Genomic DNA, 26821 nt, shown 5'->3' on the forward strand with positions numbered 1-26821 from the left:
TCCCCCTCTTCCCTATTTCTTCCCTCATTCTGCCTCTCTCTTTCTTCTCTCTTTCTTCCCTCTTTCTGCCTCTCTTTTCTCTGAAAATAACCAGTGTTCTTTGGATCCTCTCATCAATGTATTGTGTTGACATTAATTGTGCAGTACACTGACCACACAGAAGCTGTGGGTTTGGACAATGTCTTCAAAAAGGTCCCCATGAGTGAAATGACCAGAAAATATACATGCAGAGGTCAAACGTGGGTGAGGGAGTAATTTTAATCATTTATGTCTATGAAGTTAGGGTTTCTATTCTGAGCACCACTATGAGAAACAATATGCAGGTGTGCTTTCAGTTCTATATAATCATGAAAATAACCAGAGATCTTTGAATTCCACTCGTTAAATTATTGTATATTGTGTAAGGTTTTGGATATCAGCGTGGTGCCATATACACTATTTTAATGTTTTATATCATCATATATTCGGCAGTCATGGAGGTGTAGGTGGACAGTGTGTGTTAGTGGTAGCAGCCCTCACACAGCACAGAGGAAGTGTAGAAGGCCGTAGATCATGTGTGAGTAAATGAGGGACCACAATCCCATGGATGGACCAATGCCTCTTGTTTACGAACTGAGGTGAAAACTAAGAGAGATGGTCAGTACAAACAGCGTAATAAAAGGTTTTAGACAGGTTATTTTGAAGGAACATTTTTACAACGTCCCACTGTAGAAAAATTATGGGAAAATCATTTTTAATCTTTTAAGAGAGAAGGTGGCATTGAGGAATATTTCAACCTGGTTGCACAGGTTTCCACATTAAACATTTATACCAACATGCTTTTCACTGAGCCTTACAGTGCCTGGCAGAAACAAACTACTCTAGAATGATGTCATATTTATCCTGCAATTTACTGGGCCTTTTTCTGGGCTGTTTGTGTAAATTTCAGACATTCTGTTTGCGTGTTCTCATTCTTTTCCCTTTCCCTTATTTTTTAGGAGGCGTACAGTCACACCTGTTTAGTAAAAACAAGACGGTCGTTAATGAACCCAGTGGGTCTTGTTTGGAACACAGAGCAGGTTGAGTTTGTTCCACCTGACTGTGAAAGCTCTCTCTACCACTCTTCATCATCGTCATCTCTCTCCCCAGAGCAACAGCCCCATCCATTTATATTACACCTGTCAGTGGACTGGACTGTTGTGTATAGAGGTTTATGTTAGTTTGCCCGAGTGTATGTTTTCTACATATATATGTATTCCCGTGTGGCACAGCAGTGGTAAAAAAAGTACCCAATTGTGTCACGCCCTGACCATGGAGAGCCCTTGGTTCTCTATGTTATAGTAGGTCAGAGCGTGACTAGGGGGTGTTCTAGGTTTATTATTTCTATGTTGGTGCTCTTGGTATGGTTCTCAATTAGAGGCAGCTGAGGTTCGTTGTCTCTAATTGGGGATCATACTTAAGGGTTCCCTGTTTCCACCTGATGTGTGGGATATTGTTTTGAGTTAGTGCATGTAGCACTGCTGAAGTCACGGTTCTTTTTTTGTTTGGAAGTTTTGCTTAAATAAATATGTGGAACTTTAATCACTTGTTCCGTCTCTCCACACAACCGTGACAAATTGTCGTACTTGAGTAAAAGTAAAGACAGTTTAATAGAAAATGACTGAAGTAAAAGTGAGTCACCCAGTAAAATACTACTTGAGTAAAAGTCTTAAAGTGTTTGGTTTTAAATATACTTAAGTATCAAAAGTAAATGTAATTGCTAAAATATATTTAAGCATCAAAAGGAAAAGTATAAATCTTTTAAAATTCCTTATGTAAAACAAACCAGACTGCACCATTTTCTTAGATTTGTTTAATTGACGGATAGCCAGGGGCACGCTCCAATACTCAGACATCATTTACAAATGAATCATGTGTTTAGTGAGTCCTCCAGATCAGAGGCAGTAGGGATGACAAGGGATGTTCTCTGTTTAGTGAGTCTGCCAGATCAGAGGCAGTAGGGATGACCAGGGATGTTCTCTTGATAAGTTTGTGAATTAAACAATTTTTCTGTCCTGCTAACCATTCAAAATGTAACTAGTACTTTTGAGTGTCAGGGAAGATGTATGTAGTTAAAAAGTACATAATTTTCTTTAGGAATGTATTGTACTTTACTCCACTGTGGCTCAGTTGGTAGAGCATGGCGCTTGCAACGCCACAGTTATGGGTTCAATTCCCACGGGGGACCTGCATGAAGATGATGGTACTCACTACTGTAAGTTGCTCTGGATAACTGCATCTGCTAAATAATAAAGTTTGCAATATGTGTGTGTTCTATGTGTGCCTGTTCCAGCCCTCTCTATAAACAGTGCAGTATGTGGAGATGACATCAGACACTCTGAGTGTGTGTTCTCTTGGCATCTCATCACATTGGCTCTCATCACTGACAAGAATTAGCTTTTTGTCTGTCTGTGTCCATCTAATATGTCTCCACCAGTGGAGGCTGGTGGGAGGAGCTATAGGAGGACGGGCTCATTGTAATGGCTGGAATGGAATAAATGGAACGGTAGCAAACACATCAAACATATGGAAACCACATTTGACTCCAATCCATTGATTCCATTCCAGCTATTACAATCAGACTGTCCTCCTATAGCTCCCCCCGCCAACCTCCACTGGTCTCCACTAACCTGAGGTAGACCTAAAACAGCTTCCCTTTGCCCTTGGCTTGACAGGAACATACTAACAATATCACTCAAAAAATCATTGTACTCAAAAATTTGCTTGACTGCATATAAATTCAGACATGAGCTCAATGCATGAGAAGAATTTTGGGGGGCGGGGTGGGGGGGACAAGTAACCAGGTTGTCTGTTTATTGGTTTTGATTGGATTGCAACTTGAATGTTATCAGTCTTCTACATTTTCTTAGGATCTTCTTGCTGCCTCCAGCCAGAATAGTGATTCATGCACTGTTTTGTCACTGTAAATTGCCGCTGTGAGCTCATGCTGGGCTGGCGTGAATGTGAGGCTCTGAGAGGGGGTAGGAGGGGTCTGAAGGGGTCACTAAGTCTAAGGAGGGGTGGCGAGGGGGTAGGAGGGGTCTGAAGGGGTTATTAGAGGCAGTCGGCCATTGAGGGTTTTTTCCTTATGGTCAGGATGTGAGTTAAAAAGGGGAGGGGTTACAGAGTAGAACTGAACAACAGGGACAAAGGCCTGGTGTATACATGTTCTCTTGGAGAAGGATTTCAGCTTATTGGGTGTTTCTGTTTCTGGGTGTATGGTCTATGTACTTGTTTAAGTATATGTGTTTTGATAAATATAATAAGTTCTCGTTCAGAAATGTTATAAATATGATGTCATTATGTAATAGGGTTATGTAATAATATCATACAGCCAGTCCAATGTAGTGGATTTCCAAGGCTAGCCACCTTGAATGTATACACATTCCCATCCTTCCCCTCTGTAAAACACACATAGACTTGCCTAGTTAAATAAAGGTTAAATTAACAATACTTTTTTAAAAACACTGTCATACTGAAAATGCCCTTCTGTCCTACTGCCCCATCTAAATCAGACTTCCTCAACTGGAGGCCCACAATCCAAATTTAGCACGCGGGTGGTTTTATTTGCCCCCCCCAAGTTTTCTGAGCAACATTATGCATTACATTTTTTATTGTTAGACATAAAAGACTATAAAAACACCAGAAAATCAGCTCCAAGTGATTCCCATGCATAATAGAGAGACACGTGATCGTATACAAATGTAAGGAAGGTTTGAAATGTTTAAGTCAAATATTATATCTATTTGGGCTTCTTGCGGTCAATTTGCAGTTTACAAATGATTTGTAATTATGTTCCAGCCCCCTGACCATCTGCTCAAGAAAAAATCGGTCCATGGCTGAATCTAGTTGATGATCCCTGATCTAAACCATGATCTCACACTTATCACCTCTTTGAAGCATTGTCTTATCCCGCTCATCACACACAAATCACATTGCCATGTTAATATACTGGCTGATCAGCCACCTGATGTGGACTGTCTTTGGATGGGCAGCGGAGGGCCTGACTGCCTGTCCAGAGAGAGAGGGAGAAATGGGGCAGGTGCTTCGGTGCAGCAATGGCCAATTGCAGGGTAGAGGGCAGGGCTGGTCAGGGGGAGGGTATCAAAACCAGAATCGTATTTAAGGCGTGGGCAAACACTGGAGCTGTCTACTTGTGCTGTGCCCCTGTCCAGCCGGCCAGTTTCTCTCTCTCTCTCCTTGTCTGTCTGTCTTTCTGCCTGTTTTTCTCTCTGCCGAACCAGGTCTCCTCCACCATGCTGGTAAAAGCGCTCCTTCAGACCTCGCTGGTCCTATGGCTGGCACAGCACACACTACAAGGAGGTAAGAGACATAACCAAGACTATCTGTTTGGAGGATAGAATGGCTGATGGAAGAGGGATGAGAGGAATGTGGAAGAGGGATGTGAGGGAATATGACAGGCGAGAAAGTGAGAACGTTGTCTGAAGGACGTAGATCACAGGTGAGAGAAGAGAGAGATAAGAAGTAAGGCCCACATTTGTGTGAGGATTGGGAAGGATAGAAAGAGAGATTAAGACATGCCACCATCATTTCTTAAATTGTAGAGTTGGCACATCAGAAATTGTATTTTTAATTAATAGTTAGAATTCATGTTGAAGTAGTTTCAAGACTGTCTTTGTAGAACATTATTATAATAGCATTCAGACACATTACGTTGTGTTGTGAAACACTGTACAGTAGGTGTCAGCACAGGACTGCTTGTTACCACCTTAAATCTTCACTGGTGCTTGCTTAGTGCACAGCAGTGTAAATTGGACTTAAATGTTTAAATGTTAATTATTTAATAGTTTATAGTAGTTTCCGGAGATATTGTATTGTTCTGTAAATTATGGATTTGCTTGTTTCTCAACTTAGATTAAAAAAATAAGAATATTTAACAATTGTAGTTTGATTACTTAAATGGTTATGCATGTATAATATTCATATTATATTCATATATAAAACGTGAACTATTTTTGTTGTTGGATGTGTTGCATTGTGGCCCACATTTAGTTACCTATTACGCACAACTTGCAACTTCCATAAAAAACTTGCCAATTTCAGTTGTCCAAATTAAATTGAAATAACATTTGAATTATAAGATATGTTTAATATAACATTAATTCCCTAGTTGTGAAATTCCTTTGACGCATGTAGTCAAATTAGAAGCAAATTAGAAAATAGAAGCTCTAAAATTCACAGAGAAAATCTGAAAATAATTGCCAGCATAATTGCTTTAATTGAATAGTTGGGGATAAAATGAAAACAATTGTATGGAACATTTGAACAATTCAGAGTAACTACTTTGTTTTAAACCCTGACAACATGCATTTCATGTTTCTGGTGACTTTATCTGAGAGGTCTGGAAAGCCTGTCAACATACAGATGTAGGATCTTTATTTGAGTCAGCTTGCTACAGCAGGAAAATAATCCTGCAACAACAGGAAATGTGAATTATTATGTGGATTATAATTAATTGATATTTTCCTGGGAAAATCATGTCTGAAATTTCAAAGTAGATATTACAAACCTCAAATACACTACAAGTTTCACATTTCATGCATTGCAGGACATTTCTCCTGCAACATGAGGATCCAATTAAGATCCTACACCTGTACAGCTGAGTAACAGATAGCTGTAGACACGTTGCTAAACTATCAGGAATCAACTTGGGTATCATGCTCAAATATCTCTGCAAAACCACCCAACTGACATTTACGTGTCAAATTTCCAATGACCGTGTCAGATCAGGGAAGAAAATGGGCCTACGTGGTCCTTGCTGCCTGGACCTCAGTGAAATGGACCTGCTCCAAGTCTGGTGACCCCGCTAAGCCTCTGTAGTTTCATCTCGTCTGATTGCTTTGAATCAAAGCATGGGAAGGTGAGGTGGCAGCAGCGGTCCAAATTTGACAACCTGTTGTGAAAGAAGCCTTTACAACCTGCACACAGTCCCTCCTTTTTGTCTGTCTCTCCATTCCATCAATGGAGATGTCTGTTTCTCTTCCCTCAAGCTGCCCAGTTGGAGCTGAGTTTGCATGGGATGGGAGTGAGATGTACACTACTCATCATCCGATGACATCATTTAATATTTAATCAGCTGTAGTGTTTCAAATGCTTACGTTATGGACGGTGGAACACTGGCACTGGCCAACAGGAAACGATGAAGGCCTTCATCTCTCTCCAAACCACAGCATAGCAGCATAGCATACTTCATATAGTGATTTGCAATTCTGTTTTTTTTCGTCTCTATTAGGAGTGAAACCTCAAAGTGGCAGTATGGGGAAAATGCTACCCAGGGGTAAGTGCAATTATTAGTCTCTGTATGTCTGTCTGTCTCCCCCACCCCCACATCTCTCTCTCTCTCTCTCTCTCTCTCTCTCTCTCTCTCTCTCTCTCTCTCTCTCTCTCTCTCACTCACTCACTCACTCACTCACTCACTCACTCACTCACTCACTCACTCACTCACTCACTCACTCACTCACTCACTCACTCACTCACTCACTCACTCACTCACTCACTCACTCACTCACTCACTCACTCACTCACTCACTCACTCACTCTGGGTGCAGGAATGAGAGGTGTAAAAGCTGGAGGTCAGTGGAACTTCCACCAACATTTCTGAGCCCCTAACAGATCCTGTCTTATCTCAGAACTGCACTCAATTGACCCGTCTTGAGCATGGTCTAAACTAATTTGCTCAACTAAATATAGCTTCAGATTAAGTTGTCTGGCATTTTTAGAATTAATTAAAAACTGAAAGTGGTGCAATCTTCAATGAGAAATCTGACTTAGATTCTGTATTGCAATGCTCATTCTCCTTATTAATGATTTAATATAGCCTCATATGATACAACGTTTAGAGTTTTTTCCCACCATAGAGAAACATGCTCTGCTATGATGCTCACTGATCACTGCTGTCTCATATCTCCCTGTGGTGTCTTGTTGTGGTCTTCCAGGGGCTGGTGCTCTTGGGATACAGGGAGGCTACGGAGCCAAGCCCGCCAAAACCGGAGGAGCTGGGGGTAATATTGATTGATTGCCATATTTATATTTTTAGTGCTGCCAATCATCATTCATAATTGAATTTATGTACCATCATGACCTGTCTTTCTAATGAATCACAGGTGGTCGTTATCCAGGGGGGGCTCAGCAGCTTGGAGGAGGTGAGTTTCTCAAAGATAGAGCTAAACCACGTACACTGAGTCTACTGTACCAAACATTAGGAACCCCCCGCCCTCAGAACAGCCTCAATTCGCCTGGACATGGACTCTACAAGGTGTTCAAAGTGTTCCACAGGGATGCTGGCCCATGTTGACTCCAATGTTTCCCACAGTTTTGTCAAGTTGGCTGGATGTCCTTTGGGTGATGAACCATTCCTGATACACACGGGAAACTGTTGAGTGTGAAAAACCCAGCAGCATTGCAGTTCTTGACACAAATCGGTATGCCTGGCATCAACTACCATACCCTGTTCAAAGGCACTTCAATATCTTGTCTTGCCCATTCACCCTCTGAAAGGCACACATACACAATCCATGTCTCAAGGCTTAAAAATCATTATTTAACCTGAGGCCCCTTCATCTACACTGATTGAAGTGACTTGAACAAGTGACATCAATAAGGGATCATAGACTGACCAGGTGAATCCAGGTAAAGGCTGTGTCAGGTGTTCTTAATGTTTTGTATTCTCAGTGTAAGTATTCTCTGTTTGATTCAGCTTGTGTTATTCTACTCTGTTTAATGTGTTATTTGTGTGTATCAATATGTGACATGTCTCCACTGTCTTTCTCAAAGGGGGATACAGAGGCCCAGGAGGGGCCGGGGGTAGGGGAGGATATGGTAACGGAGGCCAGGGAGGCTATGGTAATGTCTACTACTTTACTTAACAAACAGTCTCTGAACAAGGCTTGTTAAGATGAAATGCCTTAGTAACTTAGGTTTACATGAAATCCACAATGGTTATTTGCCAAAAATGTCGAACTCTTGCAGCAGTTTTCCTTGTTGATTTAAATATTAATTCATTTATTTATTTATTTTAATAAATGTCTACATAATATGACTTCTTCCCATTTGTCTGATTGTAGGTGCTGGTCTGGGAGCAGGAAATGGCCAAGGAATGGGGGTGGGAGCCGGACTGGGCTCACAGGGTGGGAAACCACGTGGAGGTGGAGGTGAGTGTGACATTCAGGACAAGAGATGTTTATTCCAAAGTTTGTACTAACAATGCTGAGTAAACATCATCTGTATGTTTGTCTGTGTTTGTCAGGATACGGTGGTAATGGCTATGGCACACAGCCAGGTACGTGTTTGTTCTGTTACCTGGTATTTGTTTGTATAGAACACACAATATTTAAGATCCTCAAGTCCGTCTCCTCTGTCTCTGTCTGTTGGATCTAATCATAGTTAAGTTGAATTTGTGCCATTGTCTGTGAGTGCAGATTGGTTCTCATCTAATAAACCAGAATGTGACCTTGGAATAAAATAATAAAAACTCCAGCGGTGGAGATTTAAGCTTTCTGTTTGTGGTTATGTGGTTAAATGACATGATGTAAAGAGTTATGTGTTGCATGTCCTTTGACCTTGCTACTTGTCTTGTTGCTAGGTTACGGGGCTGGAACTGGAGCCAGAGGCTATCCACGACCAGGTAAGCAGCCAATCACTGCTGGCCTGAACCATCTAAAGGCCAATAATATAGTCTACTATTTTACAAGCCAGGGTTCACATCTTTTACAGCTCACACCTCAAGCACTTAATTCATTGAACAAACTGTCAATCCCAATCAATAAATCAGTGGGGATTTCCATATTACGCATCTTACAAATTGTCATCTGCATACTGTACACTGTACAGTGTACATTAGCCAGCCGGGTCCTACATAGACAGCAAGCATCTGTAAACTGGCTTTACAGATGTAGGATCTTAATTTGCAAAATTTGAGTTTTAAAAAGATTTTCCACTTTGAAATTTCAGACTTAATTTGCCCCATTGAAAAATGTATTAACCCCTACATAAATGTCCATTAAACTGACTGGTTTTGTTGGGAATTTTTTAATAATGTTACTTAGATTGATGCATAGGTGCGTCAATTTACTCTTCTAGATGAATTCTAATCCACATAATAATTCACATTTCCTGTCGCAGCAGGATTATTTTCCTGCTGTAGCAAACTGGCTGAAATTAAGATCCTACATCTGTACAAGCAAAGTGGTTGATTGCTGCAAAGCCTCTGTACCTAGTACCCTGCATGTGGAGTTTGATAATTCCAATTGACAGTGCCCCTTTGCAAACATTAGGTGCTGGAGCTGGGTATCCCAATGGACAGGGATCTAAGGGACCAAAACCGGGTAAACTTTCCAATCCTGCTGTGACCGTCCGTGTCCACATTCATGTTTGTTTGTTTTTACCTGCGTTTATCATTTTGTGCCTTCATGTCTGCTCTTCGTGTTGCCGTTTTCAATCTCTTCTGTTTAATCAGTATTTATGCCTTTCGCTGATTCAGTCAGACATGGTGTAAATGCATGTTGTTTACTCAGTGTATTAACAGGTGTCTATCTACTTACCATCAATGGTTGTCTTTATTTTTCGGCTGCCAAATTCTTTCAAGTGGGCAGCCATATATATTTTGTTGTGGTGTGATTGGAATTGTGTTAGTAGTAAAGTATGAAAGTATGGTTATGTTCGTGGATCAGAGCATCGTATCTGCATGAGTCCGTCCTATAGTCGCCAGTGTTGAGTAATCCCTATTGTGGTCTTCAGGGTATGGTGCAGGAGCTGGAGTGCCCAATGGACAGGTTGCTAAACCCAATGGTAAACATCTGCTACCCTGTGTGTTTGTCTGTCTATGTGTGTCTTTGTCCCAGTTTCTATAAATATGCATGTTGCATGTAGACACATTATGCCACAATCATGATGTTGATTGTGTAAGTTCACATACTGTCTACATATGTGTAGGTATCATTTTCAGTCATAGTTTTGTTTGAATGCTATTGAGACACCATGCCAATATCTATTGCCATGTGTGGATCACAGCCCCTGTCAGCATGTTGTGGTAGTGGGTTTTGTTCCTAACTTTGTATAGGGGGAAAAAAAAAATTGTATTATTTTTTTTTTGTCCTGGGTCTTCTTGACCAATCACTAGAAAGTGACTCCTAAAGATGATCAAAGTATTCTATTTTCAATATTATGATATTTGAAATCACATTGTCATATAGAATTCTAGATTCATTTTGGGTTTCAGACTCCAGTCTTTTTATTGGTTGGTTTTTGGGTGAATCTTTTTGAATAACCACTGTTGTGGTCTCCAGGGTATGCTGCAGGAGCTGGAGGAGTTCCCACTGGACAGGGTGCTAAACCATCCAAACAGGGTAAACCTCGCTTTCCTTGTTTTCATGTCATCTCTTTATAATAATTAGTCTAGAACTTAACGTTTCATACGTGCACCTGGTGGCCTTTCCTTCTTCTCTGATCTGGTTCTCTATACTTACTAAGTGCTTTCAAGGTTTCAGCGTCAGTGCTCGAGCCGCTGGTATATCCAATTGGCTTACGGTTTGACGTGGATGTTTTGTGAGTCTTGTGGATGTTTTATTTTTTTTACATTTTACCTTTATTTAACTAGGCAAGTCAGTTAAGAACAAATTCTTATTTTCAATGACGGCCTAGGAACAGTGGGTTAACTGCCTTGTTCAGGGGCAGAACCGCAGATTTTTACCTTGTCAGCTCGGGGATTTGATCTTGCAACCTTCCGGTTACTAGTCCAATGCTCTAACCACTAGGCCCCTGCCGCTAAGATTATTGTGTAATTGTCCCTGTAAATGATCTCCGGCTTGTCCGTCAAGTCTGTGTCTTCTGCATTTTCGTTTCTCACTGTCCATCAGGTGGATTTGTCACCCACTGATGTTGACTGTTGTGTGTCTTTGTCTATAAATGTCACATGGAGACTGGTCTTGGTGTGTGCCATTGAAGTTTTAGAGTTTTTGATGGCAATGCTTTGTTAGGTGTGTGAACTCCATGTGGGCGTGTGTTTATGCCAGTGGATGCCCTCAGAGAGTATATTTTCACGTTAGTCTATTTTGCGTCTGTTGTTTCCCTTGTGGCTTTTGTTGTCATCTGTTGTTGTTTGTCTTAGTCTGTGTCTTAATATGGCTGATGATGTGTCCTTTAACCTAGGCCCATCGTTAATCTCGGACGATCGCCCCTCATCTTGTCAGTGTTGTGTGTCTTTTTTCTGTCACGCTGTCCTATATGTAGTCTGTCAGAGGATGGTTGTTTGGTATTGAGTGCTGAGTGACCTGGAGAAAAAGGCCCATGAAGTGTAATTTGGAAGATTTGTACTACTGTTTAAGTTGGTGTTTTAAAGTGTGTTCAAGTACAATGGTCTGTCTTCAATCAACCCCGTGGATATACCTTGTGGCTGGGTGAAGAGATTTGTAGTCATAGAACCAGAAACTGTGGTTGTAGAGCCAGAACTAGAGATTAGTTTTATGTTTACATTAAGCAACAGAATTAGCCTATACGACCTGCAATTCAATGGATCTTTATTTTTCTTTAATATCAACAACAAATAAAAGGTCAATCTCTACTTCACCAGAGTCAGATTAATTAACTTGTGGATAAAAAATGTATGTCTCTGTGTCCAGTATGAAGGACGTTAGAGGTATAAAGGAAGAATGCTAGCTGATCTCAAAGACTTCCACTCTTTGCGCTAACGCTAGTAAGCGTTGACTCGCAAAACTACCTCTAACTTCCTTCATACTGGACGCAGACATAAAATTGGTACCCATGAGTTCATCTGACTCTGGAGAAGTAGATAAAGTGCTTTGTGCCAAAGTCCTGAAATCTATACCTTTAAGGCTTGTCTCAGTTTTTGCAGTTAAAAAAAATGTTGAGAATTTTTTTTTATAACAAAAACATCTGTATATGCCAATAGTTCATTATTGTGAAACTCTTCTGCCCTCAGCCACAAATGTGCCAATGGGATATGCATACGATTTGAGCCTTCTCCAGGTCCCAAATAATTAAATAGTGAATGGTGACAAGCTTTTGTCTGCCAGGTGCCTCTGCGGGAGGTTTGAGAGGTGCTGGAATGGGTAATAAGGGCGAAGGTCTAGTGGCACAGGATTTAACAGGAGCAAAAAGCCAAGGACCTGCTGCATTGCCAGATGTGAAGGGGCCCAAAAGCCCTTGTCCTGTTGTTCTTCAAGCACAGGGATCCGAAAGCTATGGACCTGCAGCTCCACTGGGAAAGGAAGCCAAGAATTCTGGTTCCGTAGCTCAGCAGCCACAGGGGGCCAAAGGTTTTGGACCGGCAGCTCCAAATGGCAAAGGGGTCAAAGGTTCTGGTCCTGTGGCATCCCATACACCGGGGGCTAAAAGCCTAGTTCCTCAGATACCCATTAGGAAAGAGGCCGAAAGTCTTGGTCCTGCTGGTCCAGAATCACAGGGAGCCAAATGCTATGGACCTGCTGCAGTGGCAGATGGGAAGGGGGGTTAAGGTCAAGGTCCAGTAGCTCAGCAGCCACAGGGTTCCGAAGGTGTTGGTTCTGTGGTCCCAGAGTCACAGGCGGCTAAAAGTCTAGAACCTGAGGTGCCTGTTGGGAAAGAGGGCAAAAGTCTTGGTCCTGTAGCACAGGGAGCCAAAAACTATAGACCTACGATACCAGTTGGACAGGGAGCCAAAAACTATAGACCTACGTTACCAGATGGACAGGGAGCCAAAAACCATAGACCTACGATACCAGCTGGACAGGGAGCCAAAAACTATAGACCTACAATACCAGATTGACAGGGAGCCAAAAACTATAGACCTACGATACCAGATGGACAGGGAGCCAAAAACTATAGACCTATGATACCAGATGGACAGGGAGCCAAAAACTATAGACCTACAATACCAGCTGGACAGGGAGCCAAAAACCATAGACCTACGATACCAGCTGGACAGGGAGCCAAAAACTATAGACCTACAATACCAGCTGGACAAGGAGCCAAAAGCTATAGACCTACAATACCAGATTGACAGGGAGCCAAAAACTATAGACCTACAATACCAGCTGGACTGGGGCTCGCTAGAGACTCCTCTTCACCTGCTATTGTTTGTTTCCAGTCATCCCATTGTTAGTTGTCAACTGGGACGCATATCATCTTCCTGTTGTTTGTCTATGGTTTCATTCCAAAAGTGTTTCTGAATGTTGCTCTTCATCTAATTACAATGTTTTAAATCTTAAAATGTATCTCAATCAGTGACTAACTCCAGGTGTTCATAGAAACCTCTCTTTAGTATGTGCATATCAGCTGTCTGAGGTTGCTAATGAATTTGACATGGTGTTTTTTTCAAGTGTTATTTTAACATGTTGTTTATGTTGTCTCTCCAGCGTCTTTGTCATCCAATGTCTTTAACAATCTTCATATGTGATGATTTGAGCGTGTACACTTCACTTACGCCTCAATTGAGTTCTCATTTACATTAGCAGCCTTGATTTATCAGAATGAGTAGTTCTTGATTTAATATATCCAGATTGGAAAAGCATTTCATTCAGTTGTGACAAAAAACAAAAGTGACCTTCAATTAACATTTACTTGACTTCTTACCTGAACATGTTGATGTGTGTAGTGAAGGTATGTGAGTGTGTGGTAAAATGTGTATAGATTTAGCAGGTGGAAACTTGTGGAATAGACACCGGCTGGAATGCACTTTTAACCAATCAGCATTCAGGATTAGACCCACCCATTGTATAAAATGTGTATATACTGTACCTCTACTGGTTGTTATGGGACTGGTGATGGTGGAGCAGAGCAACCTATTGAACAGGGTGCTAAAGGCAACCGTGTGTTTGCCTGTCGTCCCGTCTGTAGCTCAGTGTGTGTGATCCTGTCTGTGTCTGTGCCCTGGTGTCTTTTCTATGTATCAGTGTTGCGCCACAGAGGACAGCTTGGTTCATTCAAAACTCTGACTTACATGCTAATCCGAATTCATCCCCCTGACTCTGACAGTCTAAATATAGAGTCTCTGCTACATCCTCAGTTTAGCTTTCGTTTAGAGTGAGTGTCACAGTTTAATAGTGAACACTGCTTGTTGCGTGCTGGGGTGTTCAATATGCTGTGTTATATTGAGTTCCTGAAGTATATGTATGGTTCATATTAGTTGCAGTACAAGTGTCGCTAAGACTGCATGCCCATGACTAACGTACAGATTCAACAACTTGTCAATATGTTAGCTTTTATGTCACGTGTTTGGTCTGTTTTTAAATATTTTTGTACCTAATGAGTCATTGTTGTGGTCTTCAGGATATGGTGCAGGAGCTGGAGTGCCCAATGGACAGGGTGCTAAGCCCAATGGTAAACATCTGCTACTCTATCTCTGTGTGTCTCTGTCAAAAGTTAAAACTCTAACAGCAGGAAGATATGACGTTACAGTAAATATATTACAATCAGATAGCTGCTGAATACCCTGTTTTAGGTTGTGTTGAATAACCAGTATTATGGTCTCTAGGAAGTGGTCCAGGATGTGGAGTGCCCAATGGTCAGGGTGCTAAACCTAAACCCCATGTTAAACCTCTGCTACTCTGTCTGTTGTTTCTATGTCTGTTGTTTCTGTCTGTTGTTTCTCTGTCTGTTGTTTCTCTGTCTGTTGTTTCTATGTCGGTTGTTTCTCTGTCTGTTGTTTCTCTGTCTGTTGTTTCTATGTCGGTTGTTTCTCTGCCTGTTGTTACTCTGTCTGCTGTTTCTCTGTCTGTTGTTACTCTGTCTGCTGTTTCTCTGTCTGTTGTTTCTCTGTCGGCTGTTACTCTGTCTGTTGTTTCTATGTCTGTTGTTTCTCTGTCGGTTGTTTCTCTGTCTGTTGTTACTCTGTCTGTTGTTTCTCTGTCTGTTGTTTCTCTGTCGGTTGTTTCTCTGTCGGTTGTTTCTCTGTCTGTTGTTACTCTGTCTGTTGTTACTCTGTCTGTTGTTTCTATGTCTGTTGTTTCTCTGTCGGTTGTTTCTCTGTCTGTTGTTACTCTGTCTGTTGTTTCTCTGTCTGTTGTTTCTCTGTCGGCTGTTACTCTGGCTGTTGTTTCCCTGTCTGTTGTTTCTCTGTCTGTTGCTACTCTGTCTGTTGTTTCTCTGTCTGTTGTTACTCTGTCTGTTGTTTCTCTGTCTGTTACCCTGTCTGTTGTTACCCTGTCTGTTGTTACTCTGTCTGTTGTTTCCCTGTCTGTCTGCTACGTACAGTATTGCATGATGCTGGTATTTCTGGATGATATTGCCCTTCTGACAAATATCACTGTCTAGTGTGTGGATATCAGCTGGTGACCTGCTATGATCTGTTAGGGATTTTTAAGTACACTGTTGCTGTACATTTTGACTGGATGCCTAACTTCCCTATTGTTGCTATTGTGGTATTTGATGCAGTTTTACACAGTGTTCAGACATGCATTCTTTAAACGGTATGTGGTGGTTATTAACCAGTATTGTGGTTTTCAGGATATGGTCCAGTTGCTGGTGTTCCTAATGGTGCTAAACCCAGTGGTGCTAAACCCAGTGGTGCTATAACCAGTGGTGCTATAACCAGTGGTGCTAAACCCAGTGGTGCTAAACCCAGTGGTGCTATACCCAGTGGTGCTAAACCCAGTGGTGCTAAACCCAGTGGTGCTAAACCCAGTGGTGCTAATCCCAGTGGTGCTAAACCCAGTGGTGCTAAACCCAGTGGTGCTAAACCCAGTGGTGCTAATCCCAGTGGTGCTAAACCCAGTGGTGCTAAACCCAGTGGTGCTAAACCCAGTGGTGCTAAACCCAGTGGTGCTAATCCCAGTGGTGCTATAACCAGTGGTGTTATACCCAGTGGTGCTAAACCCAGTGGTGCTAAACCCAGTGGTAAACCTCTGACACCATTACTAAAAGTCAGAGTCTCTATCTCTATTTCTCTATTGCTGTATCTTTCATTACTTGTGACAGAACTCAATGGTCATTGATAATATCTACAGAGATAACCATTGTTGAGTAACAGTTGTTGTGGTCTCCAGGATATGGTCCAGGAGCTGGAGTTCCCAAAGGTCAGGGAGCCAAAGGCAATGGTAAACCTCTGATACCTTGTATGTGTCTATGTCCGTCTTCACTGTTTGTCTTTCTATCTCAAAGTTGAGGTTGAGCTTTCTGGTGCATGTTGTGTGGTAATTCCAACGTTTGTAGCATATTATGCATGCATGTCTGTGTTGTATGGTAATTATCTTTTGAACAAAATTGGTGATATGTTCCTGAACACAACCAGCTAGTGTTCAAATCAAAATTGTATTTGTCAAGTGCTTCGTAAACTAGAGGTGTAGACTAAGAATAAAATGCTTACTTACGGGCCCTTCCCAACAATGCAGAGAGAGAAAAATAATAAAACAAGGATTAAAAACACTATGAGTAACGATAACTTGGCTATATACACAGGGTACCAGTACAGAGTTGATGTGCAGGTGTCCGGGGTGACTAGGCTACAGAACAGATAATAAACGGTAATAGAAGCATATGTGATGAGTCAAAAGAGTTGGTACAAAAAGGGTGAATACAGATAACCCAAAGCTACCCAGACTAATTATTTTATCAGTCTTAGGGCTTGGGGGTAGAAGCTGTTCAGGTTTCTGTTGGTTCCAGACTTGGTGCATCCGTACCGATTGCCATGCAGTAGCAGAGAGAACAGTCTATGACTAGGGTGGCTGGAGTCTTTGACCATTTTTATGGCCTTCCTCTGACACCGCCTGGTATAGAGGTCCTGGATGGCAGGGAGCTCAGCCCCAGTGATGTACTGGGCCGTACACACTACCCTCTGTAGCGCCTTAAGGTCTGTGTTTGCTAGATATTTGTGCATGGCTATAACCTATGCGATGAAATACTAGGATCAAGGGCAGAATGTGCTGTGCAGGTGGTATTGATCAATTGTCTATAAGCAGTGTTGAGTAACAGTTGTTGTGGTCTCCAGGATATGGTCCAGGAGCTGGAGTTCCCAGTGATCAGGGAGCCAAAGACAATGGTAAACCTCTGATACCCTGTCTGTGTCTCTCTATCTGTCTTTGTGCATCTTGTCTGTCTGTGTCAAGGGCAACATGCATTGTGTTTGCAAGTGGTTTTGATTTATGTTTTGTTGTTGTAACAACTGTTGTTGGTTCCAGGATATGGTCCAGGAGCTGGAGCACCTAACGGGGCTAAAAGCAATGGTAAACCTCTGATACCCTGCCTGTCTGTGTTGCATGCTGTATGGTACTCTATCTTTAGAAGAGTAATGGTGATAAGCTCCTGAACACATCCAGCTGGTGATACCGGTCTATCTCCATCTCTCTTTCTTTGTTGCTCTCTTATGATAAGATACATCACTTCTGTTAATAATAAGTACAGAGCCAAGATGAATTGAGTAACAAGTGTTCAATAATAGTTGTTGTGGTCTTCAGGATATGGTCCAGGAGCTGGAATTCCCAGTGATCAGGGTGCTAAACCCAATGGTAAACCATGGCTACCTTGTCTGTGTCTACAGCCCTATTCAATGTGTGTCTTTCTATCTCTAAATTGAGGTTGAGCTGAATGGTGCATGCTGTGTGGTAATGCCAACGTTTGTAGCATATTATGCTTGCATGGTCTGGTCATTTTTAGAACAGTTTTGAATAAGAGCTGTTGGTTTTAGGATACGGCCCAGGAGTTCCAAATGATCAGGGAGCCAAAGCCAATGGTAAACCTCTGATAACATGTCTGTGTCACACTGTCTCTCTGTATCAAAGTGGAGCTTCTTTGACTGTATGCTGCATGATATGTGCTACAAAAGTTGGTGCGATGTGACTCCTGAACGTTGAGAAGGATTAATATATTTGTGCATGGCCAGAGGGGAAAGGTCACAGGGCAGCATGTTTTGTGCTCATGCAAGTGATTATTTACAATAAGTCAGTGTTGACAGTGTTGCGTAACAGTTGTTGTGGTCTCCAGGATATGGCCCAGGAGTTGGAGTACCCAACGGTGGTAAAAGAAATGGTAAACCTCTTTCTGAGTCTTCATCAGTCTCTATTTCTCTGTCACTTTAGAGGTAAACTGGCACCTTTCTCTTAGTCCACCAATCACTGGGTGACACTCTTTTTCCTGGTCCTTTGAACCAGACATTTAAGTACTCTGAACCATTCCATCAGGCCAAATAAACATGTTATTACAGTGAAATGCTATAGCATCTCTTATTATAAATAAGGTACAGAATCTCTGATGATAAGATCTACAGAGAAAACTTATGTTGAGTAACATGTATTGAGTAACAGTTGTTGTGGTCTTCAGGATATGGTGCAGGAGCAGGAGGTCCCAATGGTCAGGGTGCTAAACCCAATGGTAAACATCTGCTACCCTGTCTGTGTCCTGTCTGTCTTCAATGTTTGTCATCCATGTCGAAGTTGAGGTCGAGCAGGATGCTGCATGCGGTGTGATAATGTTACAGTTTGTAACATATTTTTGCATGCCTGTTGCCAGTTCATTGAGCATATTGTAGAATTTGACCGATCCATGGATGCTGGCCTGGTCAATTGTAGAACAGTGTTGAGTAAGAGTTGTTGTGGTTCCAGGATATGGCCCAGGAGCTGGAGCACCTAACGGGGCTAAAAGCAATGGTAAACCTCTGATACCCTGCCTGTCTGTGTTGCATGCTGTATGGTACGGTATCTTTAGAAGAGTATTGGTGATAAGCTCCTGAACACATCCAGCTGGTGTTTGCTAGATATTTGTGCACGGCTATAAGCTATGTGATGAAATACTAGGATCAAGGGCAAAATGTGTTGTGCAAGTGGTTTTGATCAATTGTCTATAAGCAGTGTTGAGTAACCGTTGTTCTGGTTCCATGATATAGTCCAGGAGCTGGAGTTCCCAATGGTGGTAAAATCAATGGTAAACCTCTTTCAGAGTGTTACAGTCTCTCAATCTCTATTCATCTGACACTCTCCTATGATAAGCTACAAAACCTCTGATGATCAGATCTACACAGCTAACTTGTGTTGAGTAACAAGTGTTCAATAATAGTTGTTGTGGTCTTCAGGATATGGTCCAGGAGCTGGAGTTCCCAGTGATCAGGGAGCCAAAGGAAATGGTAAACCTCTGATACCCTGTCTGTGTGTCTCTGTCTGTCTTTGTCCATCTTGTCTGTCTGTGTCAAAGACAACATGTGTTGTGTTTATGCAAGTGGTTTTGATTTTCTATAAGCAGTGTTGAATAACAGCTTTTGTGGTCTTCAGGATATGGTCCAGGAGCTGAAGTTCCCAATGGTGGGGCTAAAAGCAATGGTAATGCCAGTTAAAATTTCTGGGTTTAAATAACTGGATGGCACTCATTATCATAACCTACAAAACTTTTGATAATAAATTCTACAGCGCTAACTTGCTTTGACCCAGTGTTAAGTAATAGTTGTTGTGGTCTCTAGGTTATGGTCCAGGAGTTGGAGCCCTCAACGGTGGTAAAAGCTATGGTAAAGCTCTATCTGAGTGTTACAGTCTCTCAATCTCTCTTTCCCTGTCACTCTCGTATGATAAACTACAGAACCTATGACTATAAGTCTTACTTGGCTTGTTGAGTAACCAGTGTTCAGTATCAGTAGTTGTGGTCTCCAGGATATGGTTCAGGAGCTGGAGTGTCTACAGGGCTTGGTGCTAAAAATGGTAGACTTCTGCTACTGGGTTGTTTCTGTTTCTCTGGCTGGTCTTCATCAGTGGGGATCTGCACATTGTTCTGCATGCTGGATGGCACTGCCACTGCAACAATTATGTCTTTGTCAGCTTTACAGTTAAGACCATATTGGAAGTAAGTCTCGCTTTAACCCGACAGACTTATTGAATGCCTGTAACTGTTCTGGAAAGGATGTAACAGAGCTTTCCAATGGTCAATTGTAAACAGTGTTGAGCAAGTAGTGTAAAGTAATGACTAGTGTGGTCTCTAGGATATGGCCCAGGAGTTAAGCAACCCAGCGGTGCTGAAAGCAATGGTAAACCTCTGATACCCTGTCTGTGTCACAGTCTGTCTCTGTCTCTTTCTGTATTGAAGTGGAGCTGTATATTTAGAACTATCTTTAAAAATATATTTTTGGTGACATGACATTTGCTGATATCCTCCCAAATGCTAGTCAGCTTGTCTCTGTGATATTGTTTTATGCATGGTTAAGAATCTTTGTGTTGAATTACTAGGATAAAGAGCAGTGTGTTGTGGGAATGCAAATGGTTTTGAATAATCAGTGGTTGTAACTAGAGGTCGACTGATTATGATTTTTCAACGCCGATACCGATTATTGGAGGACCAAAAAAAGCCGATACCGATTAATCGGACGATTTATTTATTTATTTATTTATTTGTAATAATGACAATTACAACAATACTGAATGAACACTTTTATTTTAACTTAATATAATACATCAATAAAATCAATTTAGCCTCAAATAAATAATGAAACGTGTTCAATTTGGTTTAAATAATGCAAAACAAAGTGTTGGAGAAGAAAGTAAAAGTGCAATATGTGCCATGTAAAAAAGCTTACGTTTAAGTTCCTTGCTCAGAACATGAGAACATATGAAAGCTGGTGGTTCCATTTAACATGAGTCTTCAATATTCCCAGGTAAGAAGTTTTAGGTTGTAGTTATTATAGGACTATTTCTCTCTATACCATTTGTATTTCATATACCTTTGACTATTGGATGTTCTTATAGGCACTTTAGTATTGCCAGTGTAACAGTATAGCTTCCATCCCTCTCCTCGCCCCTACCTAGGCTCGAACCAGGAACACATTGACAACAGCCACCCTCGAAGCATCGTTACCCATCGCTCCACAAAAGCCGCGGCCCTTGCCAAGCAAGGGGAACAACTACTTCAAGGTCTCAGAGCGAGTTACGTCACCGATTGAAACGCTATAGGCGCGCACCACGCTAACTAGCTAGCCATTTCACATCGGTTACACCAGCCTAATCTCGGGAGTTGATAGGCTTGAAGTCATAAACAGCGCAATGCTTGAAGCACAACGAAGAGCTGCTGGAAAACGCATGAAAGTGCTGTTTGAATGAATGCTTACGAGCCTGCTGCTGCCTACCACCGCTCAGTCAGACTGCTCTATCAAATATCAAATCATAGACTTAATTATAACATAATAACACACAGAAATACGAGCCTTAGGTCATTAATATGGTCAAATCCGGAAACTATCATTTAGAAAATAAAACGTTTATTCTTTCAGTGAAATACGGAACTGTTCCGTATTTTATCTAACGGGGGGCATCCATAAGTCTAAATATTCCTGTTACATTGCACAACCTTCAATGTTATATCATAATTATGTAAAATTCTGGCAAATTAGCTCGCAACGAGCCAGGCGGCCCAAACTGTTGCTATACCCTGACTCTGCGTGCAATTAATGCAAGAGAAGTGACACAATTTCCCTAGTTTAATATTGCCTGCTAACCCTTTCTTTTAACTAAATATGCAGGTTTAAAAAAATATACCTCTGGGTATTGATTTTAAGAAAGGCATTGATGTTTATGGTTAGGTACATTCGTGCAACGATTGTGCTTTTTTCGCAAATGAGCTTTTGTTAAATCATCCCCCGTTTGGCGAAGTTGGTCTTCACACAGTTCGCAACGAGCCAGGCGGCCCAAACTGCTGCATATAGCCTGACTCTGTTGCACAGAACGCAAGAGAAGTGACACATTTGTCCCTAGTTAAAAGAAATTCATGTTAGCAGGCAATATTAACTAAATATGCAGGTTTAAAAATATATACTTGTGTATTGATTTTAAGAAAGGTGTTGATGTTTATGGTTAGGTACACATTGGTGCAACGACAGTGCTTTTTTTGCGAATGCGCTTGTTAAATAACCGTTTGGTGAAGTAGGCTATGATTCAATGATAAATTAACAGGCACCACATCGATTATATGCAATGCAGGACAAGCTAGATAAACTAGTAATATCATCAACCATGTGTAGTTAACTAGTGATTATGTTAAGATTGATTGTTTTTATAAGATATGTTTAATGCTAGCTAGCACCTTACCTTGGCTCCTTGCTGCACTCGCATAACAGGTAGTCAGCCTGCCACGCAGTCTCCTCGTGGAGTGCAATGTAATCGGCCGTGATCGGTGTCCAAAAATGCCGATTACCGATTGTTATGAAAACTTGAAATCGGCCCTAATTAATCGGCCATTCCGAGTAATCGGTCGACCTCTAGTTGTAACACTTGTTGTGGTCTCTAGGATATGGTCCAGGTGCTGAGTTCTCAATGGTGCTAAAAGCAATGGTAAACCTCTTTCTCAGTCTCTGGGTTGGACACAGGGAGAGGTACTGTTTAACTTCTTAGTGATCCTTTCACGCGCCAATCCCGTTAACGGGATTGATTTGACAACACCCAGTGAAATAGCAGCGCGCCAAATTCAAAAACAGAAATACTCATAATAATAATTCATAAATCAGACAAGTGTTATACACCGGTTTAAAGATGAACTTCTTGTTAATCCAGCCACAGTGTCAGATTTCAAAAAGGCTTTACGGCGAAAGCAAACCATGCTATTATTTGAGGACAGGACCCCATCAAACATACACATGAAAATCATAATTCAACCCGCCAGGCACAACACAAAAGTCAGAAATAACATATAATTCATGCCTTACCTTTGAAGATCTTCTTCTGTTGGCACTCCAATATGTCCATTAAACATCACAAATGGTCCTTTTGTTCGATTAATTATTTCGTTATATCCCCAAAATGTCCATTTACTTGGCGCGTTTGATTCTGAAAATACACTGGTTCCAACTCGGGCAACATGACTACAAATTATCTAATAAGTTACCTGTAAACTTGATCCAGACATTTCAAACAACTTTCCTAATACAACTTTAGGTATTTTTTAACGTAAATAATCGATAAAATTTAAGATGGGATAAACTGCGTTCAATAGCGGATAAAAATAAAGTGTAGCGAGCTCTCAGGTCATGCGCCTCTAACAAACAGTACACTTCACTAAACCCTCGTTCTGAACTGCCCTACTTCTTCATTTCTCAAAGGAAAAACATCAACCAATTTCTAAAGACTGTTGACATCCAGTGGAAGCGATAGGAACTGCAAGCAAGTGCCTTAGAAATCTAGATCCCCATAGAAATTCATTGAAAAGAGAGTGACCTCAAAATAAATTTTCCCTGGATGGTTTGTCCGCGGTTTTTCGCCTGCCAAATAAGTTCTGTTATACTCATAGACATCATTCAAACAGTTTTGGAAACTTCAGAGTGTTTTCTATCCAAATATACTAATACTATGCATATCCTAGCTTCTGGGCCTGAGTAGCAGGCAATTTACTTTGGGTACACTTTTCATCCGGACGTGAAAATAGTGCCCCCTAGTCTTTTAAAGTGGGTCCCCTGTTAGGACAATGACACAGTAGGAGGAGACAGGGCGATATGTTTCTTATTTTAAACCACTCTCTGGGTGGTGGTGTTTTTCATGGTCCTTCAAGCCGGACACATAATATATAATAATATATGCCATTTAGCAGACACTGTTAACCAAAGCGACTTCCAGTCACGCATGCATACATTTTATAAATGGGTGGCCCCAGCGGGAATCGAACCCACAACCCTTAGTGTTGCAAGTGCTATAACAGAGGGACGCTGTTTCTATTATTATAAGCTACAGAGCTAACTTGTTTAGTGGTCTCCAAGATATGGTCCAGGAGCTGGAGTTCCCAGTGATCAGGGAGCCAAAGGCAATGGTAAACCTCTGTGTCTGTCCCTTTTTTCTATTTTTTTTGTGGCTGTAATATTGTGAATGTAGCACTATCGAGTAACATTTGTTGTGGTCTCTAGGATATGGTCCAGGAGTGGGAGAGCCCAATGGACAGGGTGCTAAAGCAACCAAAACTGGTAACCCCATACAATCTGTGTGTTATATCCACCTGCATGTGCCATTAACTGTCGTTTGTAGCGATCATTTTGTGTCAATGGCTAAAGTGCCTTAGGAAAGTATTCAGACCCCTTGACTTTTTCCACATTTTGTTACATTACAGCCTTATTCTAAAATGGATTAAATACATTAAAAATCCTCATCAATCTACACACAATACCCAATAATGACAAACCGGGAACAGGTTTTTAGACACAGATCTGGGGAAGGGTACCAAAAAATGTCTGCAGCATTGAAGGTCCCCAAGAACACAGTGGCCTCCCTCATTCTTAAATGGAAGAAGTTTGGAACAACCTTGACTCTTCCTAGAGCTGCCCGCTCTACCAAACTGAGCAATCAGGGGAGAAGGGCTTTGGTCAGGGAGGTGACCTGGAACCTGATGCTCACTCTGGCAGAGCTCCAGAGTTCCTCTGTGGAGATGGTAGAACCTTCCAGAAGGACAACCATCTCTGCAGCACTCAACCAATCAGGCCTTTATAGTAGAGTGGCCAGACCGAAGCCACGTCTCAGTAAAAGGCACATGACAGCCCACTTGAGTTTGCCAATAGGCACCTAAAGGACTCTCAGACCATGAGAAACAAGATTATCTGGTCTGATGAAACCAAGATTGAACTCTTTGGCCTGAATGCCAATCTTCATGTCTAGCTGGAGGAAACCTGGTACCATCCCTACGGTGACGCATGGTGGTGGCAGCATCATGCTGTAGGGATGTTTTTCAGCAGCAGTGACTGGGAGACTAGTCAGGATCGAGGCAAAGATGAACGGAGCAATGTCAGAGAGATCCTTGATGAAAACCTGCTCCAGAGTGCTCAGGACCTCAGACTGGGGCGAAGGTTCACCTTCCAACAGGACAACGACCCTAAGCACACAGCCAAGATAACATAGGAGTGGCTTCGGGACAAGTCTCTGAATGTCCTTGAGCGGCCCAGCCAGAGCCTGGACGTGAACACGATCGAACATCTCTGGAGAGACCTGAAAATAGTTGTGCAGCGATGCTCCCCATTCAACCTGACAGAGCTGGAGAAGATCTGCAGGGAAGAATGGGAGAAACTCCCCAAATACAGGTGTGCGAAGCTTGTAGCATCATACCCAAGAAGACGCAATGCTGTAATCGCTACCAAAGGTGCTTTAACAAAGTACTGAGTAAAGGGTCTGAATACTTATGTAAATGTGATATTTACATTTAAATTTTTTATAAATTAGCAAAAATGTCTAAAAACCTGTTTTTGCTTTGTCATTGCACGGTATTGTGTGTAGATTGAGGAGGGGGAATAACGATTTAATCAATTTTAGAATAAGTCTGTAACGTAACAAAATGTGGAAAAAGTCAGGGGGTCTAAATACTTTCCGAAGGCACTGTATATGATAATACCCTCTATGAATGATGCACCGGTCTTGTTGGCTCTATATTTGTGTTCTAGAAGCACACTGGAAGCTTTTGATGAATTGCTTTAGGGATGGTTGACTTGAAATTTGACCTGAGTTGCAGGTTTGTCTTATTTTCACTATGGCTTGGATTTGTGTAAACATATCTTTCTGATTGGTCACAGTTATGTGGTAAGCATGGATGTTGTGCTCCGCAGGCTTGGAGCCAATAGCAGTATTATGTGATGAGTGCTCGCTGTATGTTTTCCTCCACAGGTAACAGGGTCAATCACAATGCGATGAGTTTAGGGATCGTGTCGCTCAGTCTCAAGTCAATCACAGGGTTTTGTGCTGAGCTTTGTTGACTTATTCCACAGGCTACGGTGCTGGAGCAGGCAGCTATCCAGGAAACAACGGCTATGGAGCAGGTAATGGAACTGACACTGACAGACAGAAACCTAACCAACATCTTCTCTCCTTTCAATGGATGGCTCACTATTCTGTGGCATAAAGAAAATCATTGGAAACTAAATCAGGCACAGGTTCCACGTTACCTCTTCACAGTACATTCTAATGCATGTTAGGTGATGTAATTGAAATTAATTTAAAAGTAGATGATCGCTTGAGTAATGAATGCACCTATGCTACAGGTCTTGGACAAGGAGGATACCCCCAGAATGGAGCAGACAAAGCTTTTCGCTTTGTCTTTCTATTTCTGTCTCTCTTTATATATCTTTGTCTTTCTATTTCTGTCTCTCTTTATATATCTTTGTCTTTCTATTTCTGTCTCTTTCTATATCTTTGTTTTTCTATTTCTGTCTCTCTTTATATATCTTTGTTTTTCTATTTCTGTCTCTCTTTAAATATCTTTGTCTTTCTATTTTTTCTATCTTAATCCATTTTTCCCTCTTTCTCGCTCTTGCTCTCTATCTCAGGTGCCAGTCTGGGACAGGGAGGATACCCTCAAGGTGGAGCAGGTGGATACCCCCAGGGTGGAGCAGGAGGATACCCTCAGGGAGGAGCTGGTGGATACCCACAGGGTGGAGCAGGAGGATACCCTCAGGGAGGAGCTGGTGGATATCCCCAGGGTGGAGCAGGAGGATACCCTCAGGGAGGAGCTGGTGGATACCCCCAGGGTGGAGCAGGAGGATACCCCCAGGTTGGAGCAGGAGGATACCCCCAGGGTGGAGCAGGAGGATACCCCCAGGGTGGAGCAGGAGGATACCCCCAGGGTGGAGCAGGAAAACCAGGCAAAGCTGGCGGTGGTGAGCCTTTTACTTTGTCGTCATGTTTTTTTCTCTCTCTCTATTTCTATTCTATTTTTTCTCTTTCACTCTAATTTGCCCTCTTCCTCACTCTTGCTCTCTCTCTCTCTCTCTCTCAGGTGCTAATCTGGGACAGGGAGGATATCCCCAGGGTGGAGCAGGAGGATACCCCCAGGGTGGAGCAGGCAAATCAGAGGGTAAGGCCTATTAATTATCACACTTTTGCACTCTGTGTTCTAATTATTCTATCTTTCTCTGTTTCTCTTGCTC

The 26821-nt window shown here is 41.9% G+C and overlaps 1 protein-coding gene across 1 annotated transcript in view; it reads left to right on the forward strand.

The window, feature by feature from the left end:
* Positions 1 to 4432: 4432 nt before the first annotated feature.
* The window catches only part of LOC139559858 (uncharacterized), a 30203-nt gene continuing 7814 nt past the window's right edge, over positions 4433 to 26821 (forward strand). The window contains exons 1-25 of the mRNA XM_071376293.1: positions 4433 to 4480; positions 6975 to 7040; positions 7143 to 7181; positions 7813 to 7881; positions 8103 to 8189; positions 8285 to 8317; positions 8621 to 8662; positions 9312 to 9362; positions 9775 to 9825; positions 10323 to 10382; positions 14302 to 14352; positions 16017 to 16067; positions 16958 to 17008; positions 17148 to 17192; positions 17424 to 17474; positions 17950 to 17994; positions 18286 to 18336; positions 18567 to 18611; positions 19034 to 19084; positions 19230 to 19277; positions 19415 to 19459; positions 23825 to 23881; positions 25664 to 25714; positions 26222 to 26551; positions 26671 to 26748. Of these exons, the coding sequence (XP_071232394.1) occupies positions 4433 to 4480; positions 6975 to 7040; positions 7143 to 7181; positions 7813 to 7881; positions 8103 to 8189; positions 8285 to 8317; positions 8621 to 8662; positions 9312 to 9362; positions 9775 to 9825; positions 10323 to 10382; positions 14302 to 14352; positions 16017 to 16067; positions 16958 to 17008; positions 17148 to 17192; positions 17424 to 17474; positions 17950 to 17994; positions 18286 to 18336; positions 18567 to 18611; positions 19034 to 19084; positions 19230 to 19277; positions 19415 to 19459; positions 23825 to 23881; positions 25664 to 25714; positions 26222 to 26551; positions 26671 to 26748 (1596 nt within the window). The remainder of the gene's footprint in view (positions 4481 to 6974; positions 7041 to 7142; positions 7182 to 7812; positions 7882 to 8102; positions 8190 to 8284; positions 8318 to 8620; positions 8663 to 9311; positions 9363 to 9774; positions 9826 to 10322; positions 10383 to 14301; positions 14353 to 16016; positions 16068 to 16957; positions 17009 to 17147; positions 17193 to 17423; positions 17475 to 17949; positions 17995 to 18285; positions 18337 to 18566; positions 18612 to 19033; positions 19085 to 19229; positions 19278 to 19414; positions 19460 to 23824; positions 23882 to 25663; positions 25715 to 26221; positions 26552 to 26670; positions 26749 to 26821) is intronic.

The sequence above is a fragment of the Salvelinus alpinus genome, chromosome 1, assembly GCF_045679555.1.
Source record: "Salvelinus alpinus chromosome 1, SLU_Salpinus.1, whole genome shotgun sequence".
NCBI classification, from domain to species: domain Eukaryota; kingdom Metazoa; phylum Chordata; class Actinopteri; order Salmoniformes; family Salmonidae; genus Salvelinus; species Salvelinus alpinus.